We start from the raw sequence: 26,034 nt of genomic DNA, 5'->3' as shown, positions 1-26,034 counted from the left end.
ATACGAAATCAGTGCAATATTTTATTAGGCATCCGTAAATTTCAGCGTATTTTCATGCACGGTGTCCATGCAGGAAAGGAAAGCCAAGAGACCATCACACAAAGCTGAACAACGACCGATTTATCGATTGTTCACAAGACATCTGCTCCCAGGTCCACCGGAACCGCGGTCAACACAAGCCGCCAGCGGCCGTGACACCGATACGAACACGGAACACCAACGTCGGCCTAGGTGGCGCCACCAGGCGGGGAGCGTCGCCCGCCGGCCCTCGCCGACCTGACAGGTAGGTGGCGCTGCTGTGCTTGCAGGGCGCCCGGTGGCCGGTACCGGTAGTGGGCAAGTGATGGGTACCTCTGGGAGGATACCCCTGGTATCACTTCTCGCCCCAAAAGCCGCGTCCATTAGCACTAGATTGAGGGGTACACCGAGCTCGAGCCGGGAGCGGGGTGCGGCCAGCGCTGCGCTGGGTGTGGACTGTGAGTGGAAAGGGAGGGCCAGGCGACGCATGGCAACAGAGGACTGGCTCTTCTAGTCATCCTTCCCCCAGCTGACAGGTATCGGAGACAACAAACCCACATTGACTAGTGACTAGTAGGGGTGACTAGCATATTGTTCTGACTAGATAGTTCATACATCCAGCACGTGCCACGTTACATCGATATCACGACCATCCGCAACTATCTACAACACTAGCAAAATAGGGATCCATCATTGATGATACGTAAATCGTAATGCTTAGAACGACGAGGCTAAGCGATAGACAACAGTGGGCTGACTAAAGCGAGCAGAAGCTGTTGCTTTCCCCATATTGATATATCATATGTTCTATCACGACAAAGCCAGAAAATACTAGGCGTAAGATTTTCCACTAAAGCACAGCTTACCACGACGATATCGTGACAACAACAGTCCACACCTAAAGTCTAATCTACACTGAAGGGAATGAATGCCGAAAGCTAGGATCACAGAAACGTCGCCTCGCCTGCTACATCAAGGGAACATCAGACAAATACGACGTGGTGCTACATACATTACAAACGGAGTTGGCGACGCAAAGGTGCCAAGCTCTCATGCTCAAGAAATGAACGTTTAATTATCATTATCTACTTGAAGCATTGATGATTGTGTGTGTTGATTGTGTGTGTGGTATCCAAAGTCGAAAATCCTTCATTGTCATGAAGCTCCAGCCGTACCTAGACGTCGAGCATCACGCATCGGGTATCACTGGACTTTCAATATTGACATGACACTTCAAGTCTACCTATGCTGGCTGAGATGTTATCGCTAGCCGTACTGACGCCTCTACTATGTCGTACCACTGCCTGGTATCGTTCCACGGTTCCGGACAGAACCGGAGCAGTCGAGCCTCTCTCACTACGGCGGAGCGGCTCGCACTACGGCGGAGCGGCACGCCGACGGGACCCGGAGCGCGGTCGGCGCTGGGACACGGTCGGACTGAGCAGGCGACTGCCGGGCCGGGCGGGCACTGTGAGCATACTGGCCGGTCCCCCGGTCCCCGGTGGCACGCCACTCCCCCCGGCTGTCGAGGCCGCGGCGCTCAGCAGCTCGTGCTCCGCCTCGCCGCCCTCGTCCTCGTCCTCAGCCTCCATGCCGATCTCCAGCTTGACGATGACGAGTCGCATCAGCTTGTGGACGGCCTCGACGGTGCGGGAGGTCTCCTTCAGGCGGCGTTTCACCTTGTCGAGCTCGCGGTGCTGGTGGTTCTGCTCGGCGATTGCTGCGTGCTCCAGGTAGTCTGTGGGTGAGTGGGGCAAAGACTCGGTCATAGACGGTCATTGAAACTGAACTTTGGTCAAGATTTGTCAACCTGGGCGCAAATGACCTTTTAATCAACAACGAAATGACCCCCGAAATGATCCCCTGACCCCTCAACTCCCAATGAACTAACTAACAAACATTACAAAAAAGGTAAAGCTAACAATTTGCGGAACCTCCTACGGTATACCACAGCGGCAGAGGTCTATCGCACCCCGGCCTCAGGTCAGTCACCTTGCGTCAACTCACCGAACGTCTTCATCTGCGAGCCGTGGCTGGGAGTGACCAGGTACAGTACAAAGTGCGCCATCCGGCGCAGCGGTGACGCCTTGCTGCCCTTTAGCCGGGCCGCAGTGTTGGGGTACTCGGTGAGCTCGGTGCGTTTGACGCGGTCTAGGAACGCCTGAGGAAGTTTCCGTTCGAGGCCGGTGTGGAGGTCCACCTGTGGGGTACGGGCGGGTCATCAAAGGTCACAGTAAGTCACACTGCATGAGTCACAAAGGACAGGTTATACATCTCGTCCTACACATAGAATGCAGGCCAATGGAAAAGAGTGAGGCCAGTTCGTACAGACCTGCATGGCTAGCCGTTTCAATGCAGCGCTGCTATGCAGGCACATCTCTAGCTCCAACAGACCTGCATGGCGAGCCGTTTGAGGGCGGCGTTCTTCCTGACGGCCTCGATGTCTCCGACGGCCAGACCGACCAGCAGGTTCATCAGCAGGATGGGCATCATCACCATAAACACGATGACCAGCAGGAAGGAGGTGGAGGCGAACGGCAGGAACCGGCTGCCCAGGCCGCTGCGAACATAGGGGCGAGAGTGGCAAGTTAGACGAACCGGGAACCTGGAGCTGTAGTTCTAAATCACGTGTAACATTGATGGCTTATGGATGACTGTTTTTCGTCATAGCCATGGCCGCCGTCTGCGTAAATCACCAGGCTCCCCTCACATATCTGATACATATACTAGTATTGTACCGTCCAGGTAAAGAGTTTGGACTTTTCCTTCCGAGATCCTTGCTTCGCTACCGTTTCGGTGGAGCAGTTGATGCCCCTTTGATCCTATTCACCTGAGAGGCACGGTCGAGCTGTAGAGACCGCTCCCTCACCTGTGTGCTGCTTCCCTCACCTGGGCACCGTCGAGCTGGTGACGTTGGCGGCCGCCGCGGTCAGCTCGGTCCGGAAGCCGCTCCGCCGGCCGCCGCTGGTATGGGCCGCCACCAGGGCCGAGTTGTTGTCCCGATTGGCCAGCCACGGGTACACATACACCGTGAGGAAGTCGATCTCTCCCAGCATCATGTTGAAGGTGCGCATCAGCGACATGGGCACGCTGCTGAACTCGGGGTGGTTGCCCTGGAAACGGACAGGATCGTGACGTCTTTGGGACTCCTCCGGGGCATTGTTTACAGTGGTTTGTGCCTTGTAGTCACAATTGTGCTGTGCGAGACACACGAGTCATAAATAACACCGATGCAATACATATTCAGGCCAAGTGGACACGTTCGCACTAAATTATGTCCCCACTGTGCGAGAGTATTACACAGACTCAAAATACCACACCCCAATTTAAATTCATGAATTATTATGATGGTCGACAACGTATCCCGACATACATGTGGGCATCCAACCGCCGAGTGAGCGGTGCGCTGTTTTCGGAAAGTGGGGACTCACGTTGGAGAGCAGAATGTAGAAGGAGAGGCCAAAGGCGATGATGAGTACCGAGAAGATGATGAGCACTCGCAGCAGCGTCTTCTGAATCTCCACAAACATCACCACGTAGATGCCCACCGACTCGAAACTGAAATCAGACGCGAAAGTAAGCATAATTTAGTGGCATGGCACGACGGATTGCTTCAGTGCTCTCTGTGAAAGATCGTGCCTGGATGAACCTTGTTTAAAAAGGTTCAAACTCAAATTTGTTACAAAAAGTTCATTATCGTCGTCATCGTCATCGTCATCATCATCATCATCATCATCATCATCATCATCATCATCATCATCATCATCATCATCATCATCATCATCATCATCATCATCATCATCATCATCATCATCATCATCATCATCATCATCATCATCATCATCATCCCCAGCATCATCATTCCCTGACCTTCTGAGGTAGAGGAGCATGCTGAACCAGGCGAGGAACACGGTGATGGCACTGGTGATGATGTGACAGTGCGTCACCACCGGATAGAACACGGGTGTCACGCTGATCAGAGCCGACACGTACATCGCCAGCTCCATGTAGTTCTCAAAGTCTGACAACGACACGAAAAATAACGTCATGAGAGGAATGAAACAGTGCTTTGAGTTTTGACAACAAGCGACGGACGGGTGTCATCTAGGAGGCAATGGTGTGGCGAAAGAAACGGCCAAGAGCAAAGCGTGTGTCTGTTTTGATCGGAATAAAACTACCTTTTATGACATTCTGATAAGTGACTCTAGAGGATTTCAAGGCTATACCTAATACAGCGGCAAATGTCCGTGTGGTGTAACTTATAGCTGGATTTTGGCAAGTGTAGGAGAGAAGGCTGTTCACGGTCCGACACACGAACCTGTGACGAAGTTCCAGCTCTGGTTCCACATCTGCATCATCTTCTTCAGCAGGTTCAGGATCCCGAACACGATCACTGACACCATGATCACGTACGACCACAGCGACTTCTTCTTCAGATGAATAATCTGTCGGCGATTTAGACTGAGATTAAACTTCTGATCGATGCTTCATACGCATTTGTTGACATATTTAGTGTTTTATAACACAGGTGCAATATAGTCATGCTAATTAACCGTAGTAACATGACTAGCTACATGACCGAAGGCAGTAGAAACTTCTCAAGTTGTGAAGCGCTGTCGATCAGATATCCTGTCCGCCGCGATATGACCACTCACGTTGTGTATGTCGCAGCCGCCGCCCTCCGACATCAGACCGAGCTCGTCCGGTCCCAGGTCACCGGCCTCCGACCCGGGGTCTGCGTGCCCCACCAGGTGTCCCTCCTCCTTCAGCATGTTCACACTGCCGTCAGCGTCCAGCAGCACCGGGCAGTGGCGCACCAGCGTCATCAGGTTCATGGCGTTCAGCGTCACCAGGAACACGAATATGGCGTACAGGAGGAGGCTGAACAGGTGGCAGAACCTGCCGTAGGCCTGCCACTTCATGGCCAGGTAGCGCTGGGTCAGCGGGTGCATCAGCAGATCGATCCGTCCGTGGTGAACCATGTGCTGCAGGAAGACGGGGCACATCGGGGTCACAGTGGAGTCACATTGTATCTTTTCACAATGCTATTGCACCATGGTGACAGCATATAAGGTCATTCGAGGTCACACTCGATTCATTGAGGTCCATCTAGATCTCTGGCTATCACCCATTCTAATTGTACTGTGGAGCCTGAAGAGCTTGTCGTATCGTGGCGCACTCACGTTGACCTCCATGAGCGGCTCGGGCCTCCACCTGCTGTCTCCTCTCGACTCGCGGATCGCCTGGATACGTTTCTCCCCCGGCTCGAACATGGCCAGGTTGTACTTAATCTGTCAGTGGAACAGTGTGAAGAACGCGTTGGAAGTAAGCAGGGGAAACGAAAGACACGCAAAATGCGCCATCGAACGAAAGATGTAGTGAAGCAGAAGAATCGCCGCAGTTAAACGACGCATAACGACGTTAGCATTGATATACATACGGTGACTCTCACTACTCACGAAGAACGACTCGGAGTCCTTTTTGCAGTTGGCGAAGGAGATCTGTCTGTCCATCACATCCTCCAGCACCTTGGGCATGGTCTCGATCAGCGCCGACACGATGCTCTTGTACTTTCCGCTGACGTCGCCCAGCACTCGCTCACTGAAACGGGTCACCGTCGTGGGTCTCAGGTATGGACATTGGCCATATGCATTCAGCAAAGGTGCAGTCACACTAATGGGATAATTATTTGGCTCGAGTTTCTCAGCGATGCTACGCTACATTTGTTCATGCATCCACATGACGAAATGCATGACAATGCTACATTCGAGCATTGTTTTTATACCTCTCCTGATACCTTTCCGTGCTCAATCGACGGTATGCGTGCCCGGGGAGGTTGAAGAAATATTCTTCTATGTATATTGTATACGACTGACCTGGAGGTGGCGTTGGTGAGCATGGCTCTAGCCGCCTCCACCAGCTTGTGTTTGATGCAGAAGTCCATGGCCGTGTTACCGTCGTTGTTGGCCAGCAGCGCGCAGTTGAGAGTCAGCAGAAGGTTGATGGCCGAGGGCTTGTTGGCCAGACAGGCCCAGTGGAGGGCCGTGCACTGTGAATGAGTGAGCAGGGGAGGCAATGACCTAGCCTGACCTCAGGTCACAGCTGACACCGGACAGTAACTTCACTTGACCTGAACCACGGGACAATAACTTGTCTCGTTTACGGTACAGAAACCTATAGCACAATCAGTTCACCTCACCTGATATACATACATAATTGGTACTCACGGCACAGCGGCCTAACGCTATCTCAATGGCACCGCTTATTGGTGTTTTCCAGATCACAAGAGCGATGTTCTAACCCAACAAACTCTCTTCAGCGATCGCATTCTACATTTCAGTCAATAACCTGGCGTTGGAGGCTGTAACACATAAATTTAGCCCAGTATCGGTCCGCTAAAACACCAGGGAATCGAACCTTGACAAAGGCAAAGCCTAACCGTGAGATCGGCCTTGTGCGGGTTGATCTACTCTTTATATGTGACAATTGTAGGTGTTTCTGTAGTGCACCGCCGCACGTTCTCCGACGCGGCGCGGCACTACCGCCGCTGGCGACTGGCAAGCGCTCCGACGCGGGGCGGCGCCACCGTCGACCTCAACGTGGCGCTGCTGTCGCAGCTGACGCGAGGCGCAGGTTCAGCGATATCCGCCAGATGGCTCTGCTCCACTTGTTCATCTTCTATGTCCGATTTATTAATGTTTTAGAAATGTATGTTCTTGTGTATGTATCATAATGTTCATCGTCGTGTGGGCATTCACGCACTCTTCTAGAAAGTATCTCTCGCTCTGATATACGTTTTCTCACTGCTTTGTACTGTCCTTAACTTTGCCAAAACGAACTATGGTTTCATCGTTGTGTTCACTACATAGCTTGCTCATGCTGATTCAAATACATCGCTATCCTTGGCCGATCTAAGTAGCACGACTCGCCACGGCACCAGCCACAAATGGTGACCCCGACGTGATTGGTAGCTCAAGAAGTCATCGTCTCCGCCTCGGCAAGAAGAGGTCATCTTTGACCTGGCCTCCCCATCGCCTCGGCAAGAATGGGTGATCTTCACCCGGCTTCCGCTGCCGCGAACAGTGAATAGTGCGCTGGTGACGTGGCCTAGCCTCAGCGCAACGAGCGCCCAACGCAGTGCAGCGCAGCGAGCGCCAACGCAGTGCAGCGCAGCGAGCGCCAACGCAGTGCAGCGCAGCGAGCGCCAACGCAGTGCAGCGCAGCGAGCGCCAGCACAGTGAGCGCGGCGAGCGCCTAGTGATTACCGACAGTCTTTCAGTGTGCCTCTAGTGTTAGTGTTTGCTGTATATAGTGACTATGCCGTCACCCATCGAGCCGGAGGGTGCCGCCCAGGACGCGCCGACGCGGCCATTCGCGTCGTTCCGGCTGCCGGCCTACGCACCTGAAGAAGCCGAGCTCTGGCTGGTGCAGGTCGAGTGTGCCTTCGCCGTCGCCGGCATCACGGATGACCACGACAAGTTCCGGCTGCTGGTGGCCAACCTGCCTGTGCATGTCGCTTCACAAGTTCGAGACGTGATAACAGCCGAGACCGGCTCGTTCTCGGAACTAAAAGGGGCCCTGAGCACGCGCCTGGCCCAGTCGCGCGCCTCACGCCTCGAGGCACTCCTCCGCGACCACCAGCTGGGCGACAGGAGGCCCACGCAGCTGTTGCGCAGCATGCAGCACATGCTGGGCAGCGCGGGCCACGACCTCGGCCTTCTCAGGACGCTGTTCCTGCAGCGCCTGCCGCCGACGACCCGCGCCGCCCTCGCGCTGCTGCCGGAGGACACTGGTATTGACGACCTGGCCAGCGCGGCCGACCGATTCCAGGAGGCCTCTGGCGGTGCCGCCGTGACTGCTGTTTGCACGCCGACGGCCGGCGTCGCTGCCGCCTGTGGCCCGCCGGCCGGCCCTGGGGTCACGCTCGCCCCGCCGGCCAGCGCGGTGGCCGCCACCGGACCGCCCGCCGCCTGCGGGTGCGGTAACTCCGGCATGGCCGCTGCCGTCACCGCCCTCACCGCTGCGGTAGCACGCATCGAGGCCGTGTTCCAGCGGGGCGGTGCCGACGCTCCTCGGCGTGGCCGCTCCCGCTCCCGTCCGCGCCGACCCGCACCTGCCTCGTCTGGCAGTTCTCAACCGGCATCGGTGACACCTGATGAAGGGTACTGCTGGTACCACCAGAAGTACGGCGCGGAGGCCCACCGCTGCAGACCGCCGTGCTCCTGGTCGGGAAACTAGCCCGCCTGTCCGCGCTAGCGCCAGCGGAGACGGGCCGGCCGACACTGGCGCCCCTCTTCTACGTCACCGACCTTGCCCGGAACTGGCGGTTCCTTGTCGACACCGGCGCACAGGTGAGTGTCGTCCCACCACGAGTCGTGGCCGACGGCACCACCGTGCAGCAGCCCGACGCGCCTCGACTGGAAGCAGCCAACGGCACAGAGATCAAGCTCCATGGCGTTATTTCGACTTCGGTGCGTTTCGGAACAGTGGACTACCCGTGGACATTCATGGTCGCCGACGTATCGATGCCGATCTTGGGAGCGGACTTTCTCGCCCATCATCGTCTGCTGGTGGACATGCGCCGTCAGCTCCTCCAGGCTGAACACGGCACAACGTGCGCCGTGGGCACCCGAGCCGACATCGGCTCCGTCGGAGTGCGCATGTGCGCGGCGCCCACTCTCGCAGACTTGTTTAAAGAGTTCCCTCGGGTGACAGCCACATCTGCGCAACTCCTGCCCGTACGCCATAACGTCACTCACCACATCGTGACACGTGGACCTCCTCGTGTAGGGCACCCTCGGCGTTTGCCGCCCGACCGCCTCCGCATCGCCCGTCAGGAGTTCGACAAGCTGATCAGCCTCGGGGTCGCCCGCCCATCCAAGAGCAGCTGGGCGTCGCCCCTCCACATGGAGCCTAAGAAGGAGCCCGGACAGTGGCGCCCGTGCGGCGACTACCGCGCCCTGAACGCCGCCACCGTCCCGGACCGGTATCCCATACCGTTCCTGCAGGACTTCTCCGCGAACCTGCACGGCTGTACCATCTTCTCGAAGATCGACCTCGTCCGCGCGTACCATCAGATCCCGGTCGAACCCGCTGACATCCCGAAGACGGCCATCGTCACACCGTTCGGGCTATTCGAGATGCAGCGGATGAGCTTCGGTCTTCGCAACGCCAGTCAGACATTCCAGCGCTTCATGGACGAGGTGATGCGCGGGCTGACGTGCTGCTACGTGTACATCGACGACATCCTCATCGCCAGCACGTCCGTCGAGCAGCACCGCCGTCACCTCCGTCAGGTACTGGAACGTCTCGACCAGTTCGGCGTCACGATCAACCCAAAGAAGTGCGTGCTGGGCGTCAACCGCATCAGCTTCCTCGGTCACGATGTGTCCCCGGACGGCATCGCCCCGCTGCCGGAGAAGGTCGCCGCAGTCCAGGAGTTTCCGCAGCCGACCACGCAACGCCAACTGCGTAGGTTCATCGGCCTGGTGACCTACTATCACCGGTTCCTGCCTGGTGCTGCCGGCCTCCTCCGACCACTTCACCACCTGCTGGACCAGAAACGCAAACGCGCGGCGCCGGTGGAGTGGACGCCAACCGCTGAGGACGCCTTCCAACGCGTGAAGGCTGCCCTGGCTCAGGCCACGCAGCTCGCGCACCCCACTCCCGGCGCAGCGCTGAGTCTGCAGGTCGATGCCTCTGACACCGGCGTCGGCGCTGTCCTGCAGCAACACTCGCACGGGACCTGGACGCCGCTGGCTTTCTTCTCGAAGTCACTCCAACCAGCAGAGACACGCTACAGCACCTTCGGCCGCGAACTGCTCGGGGCGTATCTGGCGGTCAAGCACTTCCGGCACACTCTGGAAGGCCGCCAGTTCGCCATCTTCACCGACCACAAGGCCCTCGTGTCGGCAGTCTCGTCCGGGTCAGCCAGCTACTCGCCGAGGGAGATCCGGCACCTGGACTTCATCTCCCAGTTCACCACCGACATCAGGCACGTGCCTGGGAAAGAAAACGCAGCTGCGGACGCTCTGAGTCGAACAGTGGCGATGCTCTCAGCACCGTGCCCGCCAGTCGACGACTTCGACAAGCTCGCAGCCTGCCAGCTAGAGGACGAAGAGCTGGCGCGCTTCCGCTCGACAGAGCACGGGCTCAAACTCAGAGACGCCCGGCTCCCCAGCGGCCGCACGCTGGTCATCGACGAGTCCCAGGGTGTACCGCGGCCGTGGATCCCGGCACCGCTCCGGCGCGCCTACTTCCGGCACGTGCACGATCTGGCCCACCCGGGAGTGCGCGCCACCGTCGACCTGGTCACGCGGCGGTTCGTGTGGCCGTCGGTGAAGAAGGACGCCGCACTCTGGGCGCGCACCTGCGTCCCGTGCCAGCGCACCAAAGTCCACCGGCACACGACAGCGCCGCCCGCATCGTTCCCGCCACCTGCCGACAGGTTTCGACAAGTGCACGCCGACCTGGTCGGCCCGCTGCCGCCGTCTGAGGGCTACTCGTATCTTCTGACGGTGGTGGACCGGTACAGCCGCTGGCCGGAGGCGATCCCGCTGCGTGGCATCACGGCGCGAGAGGTCGCCCGGGCGCTGATCTCCGGCTGGATCTCTCGGTTCGGCGTCCCGGACGAGATCATCACCGACCGGGGCAGCCAATTCGAGTCGGCGCTCTGGGCTGAGCTGTCCACTCTCCTGGGCTGCGCGCGGCGCCGGACCACCGCGTACCACCCCCAGGCCAACGGGATGGTGGAGCGCCTGCACCGGCAGCTTAAGGCCGCGCTGCGCGCCGCCGCGCCCGCCCGCTGGACGGAGGCTCTTCCTTTGGCGCTGCTCGGAATCCGCTCGGCGCTCAAACAAGACCTGGGCTGCAGCACTGCCGAGTTGGTGTACGGAGCACCTCTACGCCTACCTGGTGAACTCATCACCCCGTCCGCCACCGCGCCTCCTACGCCGGAATCATTCGCCGCCGAGCTTCAGCGCACCATGGCGGCACTGCGCCCGACGGCACCACGACCAGCACCAAGCGCGCCGTCGTACGTGCCGCGCGCGCTGGACCACGCCTCGCACGTGTTCGTGCGCCACGACGCAGTGAAGCCGCCGCTTGCCCCGCGTTATGACGGACCATACAAGGTGCTACACAGATCGGCGAAGACGGTCACTGTGGACCGAGGCGGTCGTTCAGACGTTATCTCCATCGACCGAGTCAAACCGGCGCACTTGGAACGGCCCCCGCCTGCTCCAACTCCGACAGCATCGCCGTCTGCGGTCCAAGACACGGCGCGTTCCGCCGACTCGGCAACACCGGCCTCCGGCCCAGAGCTCCTCCTGCCAGTGCCTCGCGCACCGAGGCCGCCGCTTCCGCCACCGCGTGGCGACCTGCCGCTACAGCCGCCGCCTCCGCCCGCGCCCCCACCGCCGTGCCTACGGACGACCCGCTCCGGCCGTGCTGTACGGCCACCAACGCGTTTTCTTAACGTCACGTTCGCAGTGCCGTCTCTAGGGGGAGGGTGATGTAGTGCACCGCCGCACGTTCTCCGACGCGGCGCGGCACTACCGCCGCTGGCGACTGGCAAGCGCTCCGACGCGGGGCGGCGCCACCGTCGACCTCAACGTGGCGCTGCTGTCGCAGCTGACGCGAGGCGCAGGTTCAGCGATATCCGCCAGATGGCTCTGCTCCACTTGTTCATCTTCTATGTCCGATTTATTAATGTTTTAGAAATGTATGTTCTTGTGTATGTATCATAATGTTCATCGTCGTGTGGGCATTCACGCACTCTTCTAGAAAGTATCTCTCGCTCTGATATACGTTTTCTCACTGCTTTGTACTGTCCTTAACTTTGCCAAAACGAACTATGGTTTCATCGTTGTGTTCACTACATAGCTTGCTCATGCTGATTCAAATACATCGCTATCCTTGGCCGATCTAAGTAGCACGACTCGCCACGGCACCAGCCACATTTCCACATGACATGTGATCTATGGGCGAAAAAATGGGTCTCACAGCTATGGCAGGCACAGGCGTATTAATGGACCTCCACGCTGTAAACATGACCAAAAGCGCCAGCGAATTAATGGTGTGTGACAACAAAGGCCTAACAAAGCGGGCTGATCAATGATGACGGGAGCAAATTACTATAAAAAATGGCGACAGCAGCCGACAAGATATCAAAGCCACTAAGATCGAAGCATGAAAATGACCAGATCATTGCCCCTGTGGTAGAAAATCTCCGTTACATGTCCCCATTAAAGATAATGTCCATTCTCTACTGCCCTTCTGTAGACAATGCATTTATAATGCCCTTTTTGTGCCTTCCTGAAAGATACCAGCAATGCTCTTTCCGAGTACCTAATACCAGCTTCACAGTCTAGTCATTGATAACTCCCGTCTATGTCTATTCGTATGCCCGACTTCTGCCCGTGCTGAACCCTTGGGTCACGACTCAATGAGAGCATGCAGACCGTCCAGCCGGGTCGTTCCGGACCGGACCGACCGGTTCATCGTCTCACCCCGGTCTTGTCACGCTGGTCGAGCAGCTGGGTGTGCGTGGTCACCAGCAGCTCCATGGTGCGGGTATACCCCTCGCGGGCCGCCAGGTGTAGCGGAGTCAGGCCCTGGAAGTCACGGTTCAGCAGCGCACCACGGCTGATGAGCAGCTGCACCACGCGGGAGTAGCCTGCCGACGCAGACACCGCGTGTTTAACCCGCGCCCAGATGGGGTCTGCCGAGCAACGCGGTCTGATGGGGGGGGGGGCCATTTTGGCCCCCCCCCTCAGATCTCGAGAACCACGCAACATAGCGACAAGCGGTAAACGGTGTTGGATAGCCCCAGCGGGGAACTACCTTGTGACCCAATTTCATTGACCTCGGTCAAACCGATGACGTCACAGGTCAGGTCAAAGGTCGAATTTTCACCGTTTACAGGCATTTCAAGAAATGCGTTGTAAAATCGAGTAAAATGCATTTCATTGAAAATCATCGATGGAGAAATGTTCTTCAAACACATATTTTGCTATTTGAGGTCACGATACCAGGTCAGGTCACAGAGGTCAGGTCACTGGGGGGGTCATAATATGAAAGTGTCGTGTGATACATGTTTTATGGTCCATTTTACATGACAAATGCGATTATGTGGGTCAGACAGACTTTAGGGCCAGCTTAGGTCACGTTTTGGTCAAGGTCAGGTCAAGGTCAGGTCAAGGTCAGGTCAAATTAGGTCAAATTTCAAAGTTGATATTTTTGCATAAAATGGGTATCGATTCGATGCAGCTCGTCACGGGGAGTTCAATGGTGGTCTCCGTTTTGCGCTACGAGGTCTAGAATTGCTAAAAATTGAGTTCAAAAATTTGACGTCATCAATTTTTAACAGTTTTTTCGCTATAACTTGGCCAAAAAAGAGGTATCGATCTAAAATTTGGTATGTATATCGAAGAGCGCAGGGACTATCACATATATTCCGGTTTTTTTCGAAATTCGAAAAAGTTTTGGAATTTTTTTTGAGTTTTTCTAAAAAAATCAATTTTTTTTTATTTTTGGGGGTCAAAATCCCAAAATTTCGAAAATCCGAGATAGCAGTTTTGTAGCGCCGTCTTTTCTCTACACAACCACATAAAGAACTTTAAAATTGCTTGTTAACTGTAGAATTGGTGAGCGTTTCAAGATGTCATGTTTTTTGCTCATTTTTGCTCGAACATGACCTCAGTTTGACCTCAATAACTCCTGACCTGAGGTGACCTGTGACTTGAAATTTTGTGTGAAGGTGTCAAATTGATGCCCGGTAAGGTACCCAAAATTTGGCGGCGCTGCGCGCCGCCGTTTTCTCGCTATTTAAGAAAAACCACAGGGGGGGGCCAAAATGGCCCCCCCCCATCAGGGCGCGGGTTAACTCTACGAGCTATACGCTTAGTGAAATGTGCTCTATTTGCGCATAGTCTGGCAGTGGTAGACTTCGGAGGCACCCAACGAACACAGCGCATTTCAGAATAGTAAAAGTGGCATTAGGATCGTGTCACCAATGCGGTGAGAATGTTTCACGGATATCTGAAGCAGAATGGGGATGTGACGCTTATATAGGGAACGATGAATTATTCTGTTGAGTTAGGAGCATGATCGGTAGCGCAGCCCACCGTTCTCTGAGGCGATGTGCAGCGGCGTCCGTCCTGCGCTGTCGATTCCGTTGATAATGAACTGACCCTTCCGGGACGAGAGGAGCGACCGCACCGTGTTGTACCGGCCGTACCTGAGGGAAGGGAGGGCGTCTCAGGTCACTGAGGTCACCCGAGGGGGCTTCATCACTGAGCTATATCAGGGGAGGTCCATCAACGGACGGATTTTGAAGTCGCGTGATCACGCCCACGTCATTTACGAGGAGACATCGCATTACATGTCAGACATTCGTATATTAGATAGGTACCTACGAACGCAGAAGGGCTCGGTTCAAAGAAACCCAGCTGCTTTGAATATGACTGGCGAGCGGGCCGGTACATTACCAAAATAAAATATATAACCATGATTCGCCTAACCTTTCATAACCTATCGTTGTGTCGAAAAGTAGGTGAGGATTTTCACCCTCCTCATTGTAGAATACCCTAAATACAACCCTGCTCTGTCGCCCTGCACCGTCTGTTCTCCCTCGCTCTCCCCAGTACGTGAGGGCGCGTACCGTCCTGTTGTGTCGCCGGGGGGCCATCCCCGGCAGTCGCGCCTCTACAGCGCCCAGCTCTCTATCACTGCGTGCCGCGCGCCACGCGTCCAAAGAGCGATAAACCCTGTCTGGCCCTCTCATATAGCTCTGCACTACGTGACTTTGGCATCGACCCGCGCATATTGGAGAGGATCCGGGGCAGGGCGACCTTCACGGGGCGCGACCGCTGTCAGCGGCCCGAGAACAACATCGCACCTCTGGACAGGCGGCAAAAACAGAGGAGCTGTGAATTATGGTGATGATGGATGGCAAGATGTTGTATTTTGGCCCGAGAAATATTGTGGGATTCCAGAGAATTGAATTGTTATGAATGAGCCAGCAAAGAAACGCTGGTTTGAGTTGAATTTTCTCCATCTGCTCAGGCCCGCAGAGCACGAATTCTGCGGCCAAATGCATGCTAAAATAAAGGGCATTGCGGGATTATCCATAAGTAACACCATCTATCAATTCAAACAGCAATTGTGTGCCGAACAGTTGTTCCACAAAGCGCCACGGGCCGCAGTGATCATTGGTCCGGACATCACGATCACGTCAGACGACGTCACACCCACACCGATAAACCTTCGCGGAAAACATCCGCAGCTCAAGCTCCCAACAAACATCCAATTCATCCTCATCAGCGATGAGCCGCAGCGACTGACAGGCGGCGAAGGACTGACCTGGCGGCGAAAGACTGACCTGGCTCCAAGGAACTGACCTGGCGGCGAAGGACTGACCTGGCGATGAAGGACTGGCCTGGTGACCTGACGAAGGACTGACCTGGTGACCTGGCCCCAAGGGACTGACCTGGCTCCAAGGGACTGACCTAGCGGCGAAGGACTGACCTAGCTCCAAGGAACTGACCTGGCGGCAAAAGACTGACCTGGCTCCAAGGAACTGACCTGGCGGCGAGGGACCGACCTGGCGGCGAAGGACCGACCTGGCGACGAAAGACTGACCTGGCTCCAAGGGACTGACCTAGCGGCGAAGGACTGACCTAGCTCCAAGGAACTGACCTGGCGGCGATGGACTGACCTGGTGACCTGGCGAAGGACTGACCTGGCGGGGAGGAACTGACCTGGCGGCGAAGTGGAGCGGACTCTCGTTGTTGGCGTCTTTGACGTTGGGACAGGCGCCCAGGTCCATCAGTCGCTGCAGGCAGCGGATGTGGCCGTGCCGAGAGGCGTAGTGCAGCGGCGTGCAGCCCTGAGCGTCCGGCTCGTTGATCATACGAGCGAACGCCTGCTGGCCGCTCTGAGAGAGGTTAACAAACAAGTAGGTATAAGGCTGTTGACCGCTATAGATAAATAAACGTACAAACACGTATTACAAACATTTTGCGACCGAGTGTCAGCTCTGAGGAAGACAACCAACCAACCAAACAAACAAACAAACAAACAAACAAACAAACAAACAAACAAACAAACAAAAAACAAACACAAATATGTAAGCGTTACGGACATTTTTCTAAAGCGTCTGCTGACCGCTCTGAGACTAAACAAACAAATGTTATAAACATGTTCAGTCGGATGTTCTGAAACACAACATTCGCGCTAACGCCTCCTGTCCGCTTTGAGAAATAGACAAACATAGAGACATATCAGCACATGCGTCTGCGGAACACTATTGCATGCATACAAATGTAGAAAACTCATTAGGCTCTCATTCTAGAGAAGAGGCATGTCGACAGCGGCGGCTTAAACCGTTTCCGGCGGTTATGACGTCACCAACACAAACACCTACACGGATACAGAGCACCAGCGGACCCTTAGTACGGTATTGACACGGCGGCGGTCAACAGAGGGTCCGGTTCCCGGGCCGTCTCCGTGGGAACCGGGGCCGGCGGCCGGCGTCCGGAGCAGAATCCAGTCCGCGCGGGGGCGGCTCTCTCTCTCTCTCTCTCTCTCTCTCTCTCTCTCTCTCTCTCTCTCTCGCTCTCGTTTTTTTTTTCTCTCCAAGACAACATTCAGAAGAAAACAGGCTAACACAACTGAGCTGCTCCCAGCCGGCAGCAGCAAGCTCCGTTTGACCTACCGAGGAGAGGCGGTAAGGTCCGTTTTACCTACCGAACAGGCGCTGATGAGGTCGTCCACCCGACCGCTGTTCATGACGAGGAAGTGCAGCAGGTTCCGTCCGCCCAGGTCCGGGATGTCGGCCTCAGCTCCCAGTTTGAGTAGGGTGCGCGCTGCTGACCACGAGGAGCGCAGGACAGCCACCAACAGAGGCGTGCGCTCCTCCGAGTCCAGCACGTTCAGGTCGGCTCCCTGCCGGCGATCATAAACCGTCATTCAGTGATCAAAAAACGCACATGCACTGAAATGGCTGGATACCAAAAATAGGTATTCAGCTTATGGTTTGTATTTTGTGCTTATGTGGCATAAACATCACTTTGCAATGGCGGATGTAAAGCCACAATATGTCAAGTAACTCGTTCTACTAGGCATGGTAATTGCAGTTTTATAGTTGTGTCGAGTCATGTAATGAATCGTTATGCAAGTGACTTCAACTCATCACAAGAAACCATTACGTTATTGTGCCCTGTGATGGGTATTTACTATTTATGACAACTGAGGATACAACGGTTCCTTCATTACCACGAAGCGTTCAGCAAACATTACGATTATTGTTCAGGCCTCAGGTCTGCAACGTCTCAAACAACCATTTATTACGTCGACCGCGTTCTGTTTTCCTGGACGTAATCATTATGTGATGGATTGGCAGGGCGCTCCGCAGTTCTGTACATCTGGCCTGGTACCTTGATGAGGTAATCAAGACATGCTGACGGGTCTGCCAGGTTCCGCGTGGCGCACTCGTCACCACGCGTCCGAGTTTCCTGGAGTTATGTCCTCAGCAGCGCCGCCTGCCGTTATGTAACTCCACGCTGTCTGCCTCGTAACCCCGGCTCGTCCGTCTCAATACCATCAGCTCTCAGTCTATACCGTCCACACAACCGCCGCACGAGAGCTGCTCGATCAGCAAAGCTCCCTTTCACTGCTGATGGGCTCGCCTTCAGCGGCAGTTTTCGTGAGAAGCCGCTGACGAACGTCCTCCACGCCGTCTGCTCTACTCGGCCGCGCAGCTATTTATTTACCTTTCCTGAATCCGCCGCCGCCGTCGGCCGGAGAGAGACGGGGCCCAGACACGGCGCTCTTGTTAGAGTAGATACACAGCTAACGACGGCTCGCCGCGGGCTACGGAGGGCTGTAACCCGGAGTGATCGGTCCTGTGTCATGATGTGTAGACGCATCGCTCATTAGTTCCTCGTTATTTTTCCCTTGAATATGTCACCGAGCTGACATCTCTCCGTGCCTCTGCGCCTTAGTTTATTCTCATTCGTCCCTCAGTCCCTGTGGTGGACCTCCTTCATCATTCCGTGTCGAAGTTAACTAGGATGGATAGTTTTCTGTGCTACCTTTTTCATCCACGAAATTGTCTCCACACACCTGCGTGATGACTGATGATGATCCGAGCACCGCGCAAAATAAACAACGCTGCTGTCAAGGGTCACGGGCACATTTCCGACGGTAATATGCTGTGACGAACAAAGCAGCGGTGACATGCTCATTACGCAGGGGAATACAAAATGCATTGGAGAAAATCGAGGCTGAATGAACCATTTAGTGTTTACTGCTCGCGTTTCAATTTCCCGGCCATGTTAAAATATTTGAGCACCTCTCCAACCTCTGCTTCTGGAAGTTGAAGTAACAGGCGGCGCTCAACAGCTCGTTAATATGTTAGCCACTCCGACGGATATTTTAGTCATTTCTTCGGGACCGTTTTTCTGAAACTGAGACCATTTGTGGTCGCTAAAGGTAAAATTGCTACAAATGCCTCGCTTTGGTCGTTGCGGCGATGAACAGGTCAAATATTTCTGAATGCCCTTAAAATGTCTGTTGAACGCTTCACATTTAGGCATGCAGTTATGGGTGTCAGGCATATTTGTCCCCTCGTTTATCAATGTACACTGGCGATTCAATTTATTCTGCCTGCTCTTTGTTCGCGTTGACCATTTTTCGAACAAAACTCATACAGTCATCGATTTCTGGAAAACGGCGGCCTTTCCTAGTTCGACGCGCCCGCAGGTCCGGCCGGGCAGCGGCACGTGGGATCAGGTGCTGCCGCGCCGTGTTTGCCGTGGCCGCGCCGTGTTTGCCGCAGCTGCGGCGCGGCAATTCCGGCCGACATGGTACAGTGCTGGTCAACATGACACGCGATAAAGGTTAATAGAAGCAGCGGCCCGGTCGGCGCTGGGGCCGCCTGCTCCGCGGACCGAGCACGGGTGGTCCAGGGGGCACAACCGCGCGGGGACCGGCGGCGGCGCCATCACGGCCGTCTTATCAGGTCACAACACTCGCTGACACTGTTTATCGCTCCAATCTTGTCTACCATGTCCAATCTCAATTGTTTTGTTTTTACTGAAGCTGAAAGGGGGTATCGTTAAAAACTGTGAGCGCAGGTGTCAGCGCGGAAATGCCGCCCGATACAGCTCCAAGTCTGGAGTTTGCACTTACATAGGTAACTCGGCTTGCTAACTCCTCACCATTCTAATATCTCACCATTCTTACTTCTCACATTTCTTACATCTCACCTGTTTGGCGAGGTACTCCACCAGTTGGGCGTGGTCGAACTTGGCCGCGCAGTGAAGCGGGGTCATGTCGGACGAGTCTCGCAGGTTCAGCACCGTCCATTTCTCCTCCGGCTGGGCAGCAGCGCAGCAGAAAATAAAAATAGTGAGATACAAACCGTGCTACATAAACATCAAATAAGTATAGAAAAGATGAAGAGAAAATCTGTCATACATAGCCCCGCGACCGCCTGGGGGGGGTCGGATCCGACCCCCCTCCGTTTTTCTTAAATAACTCATGAACCGCTTGCGCTATCAACTTGAAACTTGGCATACCTTCTCCCCCATCAATTTGACGTCTTCTGTGCAATTTTTAAGAAAAAAAATTCAAAATTTTTTGAGATATATTGATTTTAGTGATGTAACTACATGGCGTTTTCAGTCAAAAAATGGTAAATGTTTAAAAATTCGCCAAAAATCGAGGTTTTAAGCAAATTGCAAATTAAGGACATGAAAAGACGCAGCTCAACGAGTTCTTTAAAATGGCTATCTCGGATTTTCCATAAAATGCGTTTTTTCACCCCTAAAAATTCAAAAAACTATATTTTTTTGGAAAACAGCTAATAAAATCCAAAATTTTGAGAATTTCCGAAAAACCGGAATATATGTTATAGAGCTCTATTAGAACATTGGATGTCCCAAATTTCAATTTTCTATCTTGATTTTTGACCCCCAAATTGTAAAAAATAGCTCCAACATGCATAGGGCATGGTGACGTCATAAGCATTTTCGCGAATTAGAGGCACTTCTGAACATCGCATGTGAAAACAAATGGCACCACTAGATTCCTGGGACAAAGCTCGTCTAGAAAAGTGCATTTTTATGTCAAAAATAAAAAGTTGAAAAATTGACCTTTTTCTCAGCCCTCGTTTAGTTATGTATGGTATAAACGATTTTTTATGCTTTCAATGCACTCTTATCACCCCCAGGCTGTCGTGGGTACGGAAATAGCCCAGGCGGTGCCGGGTTAACCAAAAAGGATAAGAAAAAAAAACATCAAAACGCCCATTAGGTACTTCAGCGCAACGGCCACTTATGTGCGGCAGTGCATTGCGGCACAGCATTTCCGCAGGCGCCGACAACCTGCGCCATCTACTGGATAGGATGTAAGCAGCAGCCGTGTACCGCGGCACAGCGTAACTGCAGGCGCTGACAACTAGCGTCATCTATCAGTGGGGATGTATGTAGGAGCCTGTATTACGGCACAGTATAACTTCAGGCGCTGATATTTAGCGCCATCTATGCGCATGAATGTAAGTAGCAGCCGTGTAATGCGGCACAGCATAACTGCAGGCATACGGTTCTGTCTGTTCGAAGCAAGCGGCCGGAATAGTTTCTGGAAGTAGTTATGAAATGAATTACTTCACGATACGAAGAGATACCTCGTTAAAAACTTGAGTTCGAATAGCATTGGGACAAGACCAGTCAGTGATTAATAGTTCGTAGTGAGCCTTTGAGAGGTATGTGGCAAAGATGAACGGCTAGATCTGATGCCATTTGCTTTGTCACCATTGTGAACTCAGTATAAATGCAGACGGCAACATTTACGTCCCGGTTTTTTCTCCATTTTTCATCTCGGCGCGTTCCAACGCATCGTGCCGGAAGCAGACGGTAGGCCGCTCTCGTTCCAACCGACGAACACCGGACAGCCCACGTTTTGACCGCGCAGACGTTACTGTTCGCCGAACAAAGGTAGTAGGGTGAAGGCCGAACAAAAGTCACTGGCCGCCGAAAAATAAACAACTCGGCATAGTGACGGTCGACGCCGATTAAAGTGCTCCTTGTTTCTTGTTACATTCATGGAGCACGTTTATTTGGAAACACTTTTAACCGTAACCATTTGGCTAGGTTCTCAGGAAGTGGGAAAGATTTGGAAAGCCCGAGGCTCCAATATAATCAGTCAATCGTCTAATTTCTAAAGACTCAGGCAGAGGCTATGCTGTGAACCCGCTCAAATGCTACTGACCTGGGCGTCGAACAGCATCTGTGTGATCTCTAGCGACCCCTGCACACACGCCAGGTGCACAGGCGTGGAGAGATCGTTCTGCTGACTGCTGATCTTGGCCCCGAACCGGAGACATAGCTGGACCGCCTGACGGGAAGAAAAACGAAAATAATGGAATCCGATAGGCGATAACATCTAACGGTAGGTACTCGGATAGCAAAGGCGCTAACACTTCGGACGAACAAGTAAAGAAGTGCAACCGAGGGTGGATATACATTGAAATACGTATTCGGCTATAGGCTTGACAATGTCAGATTGACGGTCAGCTAGAGTGGCGGGTTTTATCGATATCGGGCCGCCTACCTTGACGTCCCCGGAGTGGACGGCCAGATGGAGCGGCAGGTTTCCCTCGATGTCGGGACAGAGCATCATGCGCTCGCCGCCGCAGTTCTGGCCCTCTCCCCAGTTGGTGAACACCTGCATTGTGGCGAAACTGGCGCGACGAGCCGCCTCGTGGATCGGCGTGAAGCCGTTGTTACAGAAGCTGCACGGACGCATTCCAAAGTCGTCCAGCTGTAGAGATAGTCGAATGTAGGTTAATACAGATAATGGTCTAAGCACGCTCAGAATAACATACCGAAAAAGGAGAATGTTGATATTATTGGAGAAGGCAATCTACAACTATGTCATGAAAAAAAGATAATCTTGGTACTGTTGAGTAGGGTAGGATGTAATATAGGGAAGATGCGGAAGACGAGAACAAGCCGCATCTGGTAACATCCAACCAAACAGTTCAAATATCTGCCTATTCCTCCTCATTCCAACCCCCCACTGACCAGCACGCGCGCACACTCGGCGCGGTTGAGCACTGCCGCGATGTGCAGCGCGTCCCGGCCGTGCTCCGAGAGCTGTTTGCAGTCGACCCGGTCCCGGTGCGTGGCCAGCAGGCGGAGGATGTCCGGCTGGTCCTGTGTGACGGCCAGGTGCAGCGGCGCCCGCAGGCCCGAGTCGAGAATGTCCGTGGCCGCGCCGCTGCAGGGGGGGGGGGCGTCATACAATTACGGGGAAGGGGCGTCTCTATCAAGTTGAACTCTCTCCTAAACGAAGAAGCGTGTCGACTGAGGTGACACAAAGGAGATCGTAGCTGACTTTTTCCCTGCCTGTGGAAGTATGAGTGTAGGTATTCTACGTATTTTCGTGCTCTTCCTCTGTCATGAAACAAAAGTAGCATTTTTGCCTTCATTAGACTCTATGTATTTCTAAAGTTTACCAAAAACTTCCATTACGTTACCTATGATCCACTTTATTTGTTTCCCTGTTCTCTAGTGGGGATAATACCTATCGCCGATGATTATATCGGCAAATATCTTGCTCGATGTGTACATTGTAAATACATACGTCTCGCACCGCGAAATATAGCTATCGAGTGAATCTAATGAATATGACACTCAACGCCTTTACACTACGAGCCCAGCACTTCAGTTTCCAAACAAATGCCAACAACATTGAGGAATGAGCAAACACTGCCGCCTCTTTGAACGTATATGGCACCGTCGCGTTGTTGTGTGAGGACACGAAATACTTCCGTATTCGTTCAACAGTTCCATCGACCTATTGTGATCCAAGGGCACTGCCTGTTTGCGAAATGCAAATGTCAATTGGCCATGGCGATCATGAAACAAACACATTAACAAACACATTTCAAACATCTGCTTACCTGCGGCCAAGGAATTATTTATGAAGACAAAGGACGGATGAAGGCTTCAGAAATGTTCTAATCTTATGAGTATTCCTTGCCGTTTTATATTTGCCTTCAATCAATACTTAACAGTGCGACTTTGTCAGTGGTTTTCAGTTTTGAGAATTGAATATGTAAAAATGCTTTCATACATCGATATGGCGCTTGCTTTGTAAGTATTTCTTAGTAAGTTCATCGTGCATTCACAGGCATTTTCATGTTTCAGTACCAAAGTCCTTTCGTGTTATGTCTTTCAACGCATAACGGCGACAAAAATAATGGCGAATGGAACAATGGAACATGAACAATGAACATGTGCGCTGTGCAAGCGTAAAGCGAAGAGCATTCTTCCATCAATTACTTCAGTGTTCTGGTATCAATTGATAAAGCCATTGGGGACCCAGCACAGTTTAATGGCGATGCGCAGCGGATGCGTTAATCATACTGTGGCTGACTTCTGGTCACGCACATTTCGACAGTCAAAGCCGATCGGTCCCAAATGCTGCGCTCCCGCTGAAACGCGCTATTCTGTGGCTCGTGCTCGCCATTGGCAATTCCAGGTGCACTCACTAGCTCATTACGTAATGCGTATCGGTCTGCGGCATCTTAATGAAACGCACGCGACGTCGCCGAAAGATATAACCCTTCAGTGCTGCTCAACACCTACACTAGCTAATGACGACAACTTAAAACGGGTCTTTAGAGTCCAAGACAAGCCATTTGCATTGCCGCTGGAAGTCACATCAAACCGGCCACAAAATGAAATGGGTGCTTTCACGCATTGTTCTGTGGCACGCACATAGGGCCCGTGGGGAACCGTATGTCTTACCAGACATCATCAAATTAAGGTGTCCCTGTGTGGGATGGTGTCAACACGACTTCGCTCTCAAAACAGTGACGTCTGTGTGTTTAATTTTTATTACTTTAAGTAAAACATAGTCGTCGGTGAGATATATTGGCACGCCGACGGCCTAAAAGCTATAATAAACAAAACAGCACAAAAAACTTAATTATGCCGTAAAACTTAGTTAAATTGAATTACACATTTAAACCTTTAGCCTTTCAACGCATCCTATAAACTTGGTAAAAAAAGAGCTTATTAGGTCTCGTCCGGATAATGCCACAAGTAACACAAACAATTACTTTTGAAACCATCCACATAAAATTGCATTGGAATTACGGTAGCAGAAATATACCATGAGGTAACATTTTGCCTCTAACACCATACTTAATGCTATGAAATGTTGTCCGAAAAGCAGTGAGTGGCAGTGGACCTTGGTGGTGAACATAAAATTGCATTGGAATTACGGTAGCAGAAATATACCATGAGGTAACATTTTGCCTCTAACACCATACTTAATGCTATGAAATGTTGTCCGAAAAGCAGTGAGTGCCAGTGGACCTTGGTGGTGACGTTCGAAACAACTCTAGTTCTTTGAAAATAGCACATAATCAGATGCATGTTTACTCACCATTCGATGAGACAGGTGACTGCCGCCTGTGAGCCGCTCTCCACAGCCAGATGCAGGGGTGTCTGACCCTCGATATCCACATAGTCCAGATCTACCGACAATAGTGGGGGACCAGCCTTGTCAAAGGGGAGCGGGGTACGGATTATTGATATCCACATAGTCCAGGTCTTCCGACAATAGTGAAGGATGAACACTGTCAGAGGAGAACGAGGTCGAACTCAAAGTATCCACATAGTCCATCCCTAGCCATAGTCAGTCCATCCCTAATTGTTACCCTCCTGCTGACCCCTGGTTAACCTGTCACCGACCTCCGCCGACCGATGAGATGTAGCGCAGAATCTCTGCCTGGTTATTGGCGGCCGCATAGTGTGCCGGGCCGCGGTTCCGCTGGGCGTCCCGAAACTCCAGCCGCTTAGGGTCGTCCAGATACAGCTCCTTGAAGGCCTTCAAGTTACCGGAGCCGGCGCACTGCAGATCAGGGGGACCGGGAGACGTCGACAGACATATTTCAAACTGCAAAATACGACTAGCGCTTACAAACATAAACCTGCAAAGGGTTTTCTCTAAATTGTATCATATCACGCCGGGATAGGCTACAGCCTTATCGTTCAAACCAATTACAAATGACTTACGACTTGCTTGAGTTGTAATTTCCATACCTACATAATTCAGCCGAGCACCAACTTTTTCTTCCTCTCATCAACGCAGATCACGCACGAAAGTAAAAGCCGTTTGTTTTGTAAGTTAGGTAGGTATTTATTTCGTGTATCGGACATAAAAATGACCAGGCATATTTCGTAAAAAGTAAACATAAATATATACAGGCATGAATATTACAATTATATGAACTGTGTTTTGAAATGTTTTTCTTCCTCAACATTTATTAAATGGAGCAGACATGTTTTTTTCCAGCCGGAGGTGTTTAAACACTCCTCTGAGAAATTACATTATGCTGCACACTCTGTCCCTCATTTAGCTCATGATCCCGTGATAACGATTCATACAAAATGAGCCATGTAGCTCCTTTTTCATTGTCTTTAGGCTGGTTAAGTGTAACATATGGAAAGGTACAAAAAAGGCCTTTAGACCTTTTGTACATACCTACATAAAAAAAAATCAAATGATGCCTGGCCGCGAGACAAACATTTCGCACATAGGATGTCAGCTACACACCATATCCACTTACTGCCGTTGGTAAAACACCGATTGCTTTTTTTTGCCAACAGCTGACAGAATCCGAGCACATTCTGATTACATGTATTTGTCTGAGTCTGCATCACACCCCATCAGACATCTGGCAATCGTCCCGCAAAGATAGGACGTCAGCCGGAGTCAACATCTAATCAGTGCATCCACAGCAGACCCGCGGTCGGTCAGACACAGCAGCCCCGGCGGTCTGCCCCCCCCCCCCCTCTGCGTGGGCCGAAGGGGGTCACTCACCGAGAGGATGTCGGCGGGCGGGGCGGGGGCCCGGTCGGCCGGCTCGCACCGGCCCGGGTGGTAGCGCCCCCTGGCGACGCGCAGGCCCACCGTCAGCCGGCTCCACCAGTCCAT

General features: G+C 53.2%; 1 protein-coding gene across 1 annotated transcript; it reads right to left on the bottom strand.

Annotated features, from left to right (window-relative positions):
• Positions 1-807: 807 nt before the first annotated feature.
• On the bottom strand, positions 808-26,034 carry LOC122386801 (transient receptor potential cation channel subfamily A member 1-like). Its single transcript, XM_043376420.1, has 22 exons — positions 25,921-26,034; positions 24,789-24,948; positions 24,481-24,571; positions 22,107-22,302; positions 21,634-21,843; positions 21,292-21,417; positions 19,290-19,400; positions 16,768-16,965; positions 15,780-15,955; positions 14,145-14,257; positions 12,528-12,694; positions 5,895-6,067; positions 5,478-5,619; positions 5,202-5,309; positions 4,674-5,003; positions 4,337-4,463; positions 3,889-4,039; positions 3,450-3,576; positions 2,908-3,131; positions 2,413-2,578; positions 2,026-2,218; positions 808-1,756 (listed from the first exon to the last, which is right to left on the bottom strand). Exons 1-22 carry the CDS (start codon positions 26,032-26,034, stop codon positions 1,395-1,397), a joined length of 3,765 nt encoding a protein of 1,254 aa, XP_043232355.1. The 3' UTR covers positions 808-1,394.

The sequence above is a fragment of the Amphibalanus amphitrite genome, unplaced genomic scaffold (genome assembly GCF_019059575.1).
Source record: "Amphibalanus amphitrite isolate SeventyFive unplaced genomic scaffold, NRLGWU_Aamphi_draft 000016F_arrow, whole genome shotgun sequence".
NCBI lineage: Eukaryota > Metazoa > Arthropoda > Thecostraca > Balanomorpha > Balanidae > Amphibalanus > Amphibalanus amphitrite.
The sequence above is the reverse complement of the archived record's forward strand: the minus strand, read 5'-3'. Positions and strand labels throughout refer to the sequence as shown.

What these genes read in the sequence shown, in the direction of transcription:
- LOC122386801 (XM_043376420.1), bottom strand. Translation starts at nt 26,034, where the DNA reads ATGGACTGGTGGAGCCGGCTGACGGTGGGCCTGCGCGTCGCCAGGGGG. An exon ending in GAGCTGGAACTTCGTCACAG is followed by an intron (nt 4,040 to 4,336) that starts GTTCGTGTGTCG and finishes TGTCGTTGTCAG; the next exon opens with ACTTTGAGAACTACATGGAG. An exon ending in TCAAACGGCTCGCCATGCAG is followed by an intron (nt 2,219 to 2,412) that starts GTCTGTTGGAGC and finishes CGTACCCCACAG; the next exon opens with GTGGACCTCCACACCGGCCT.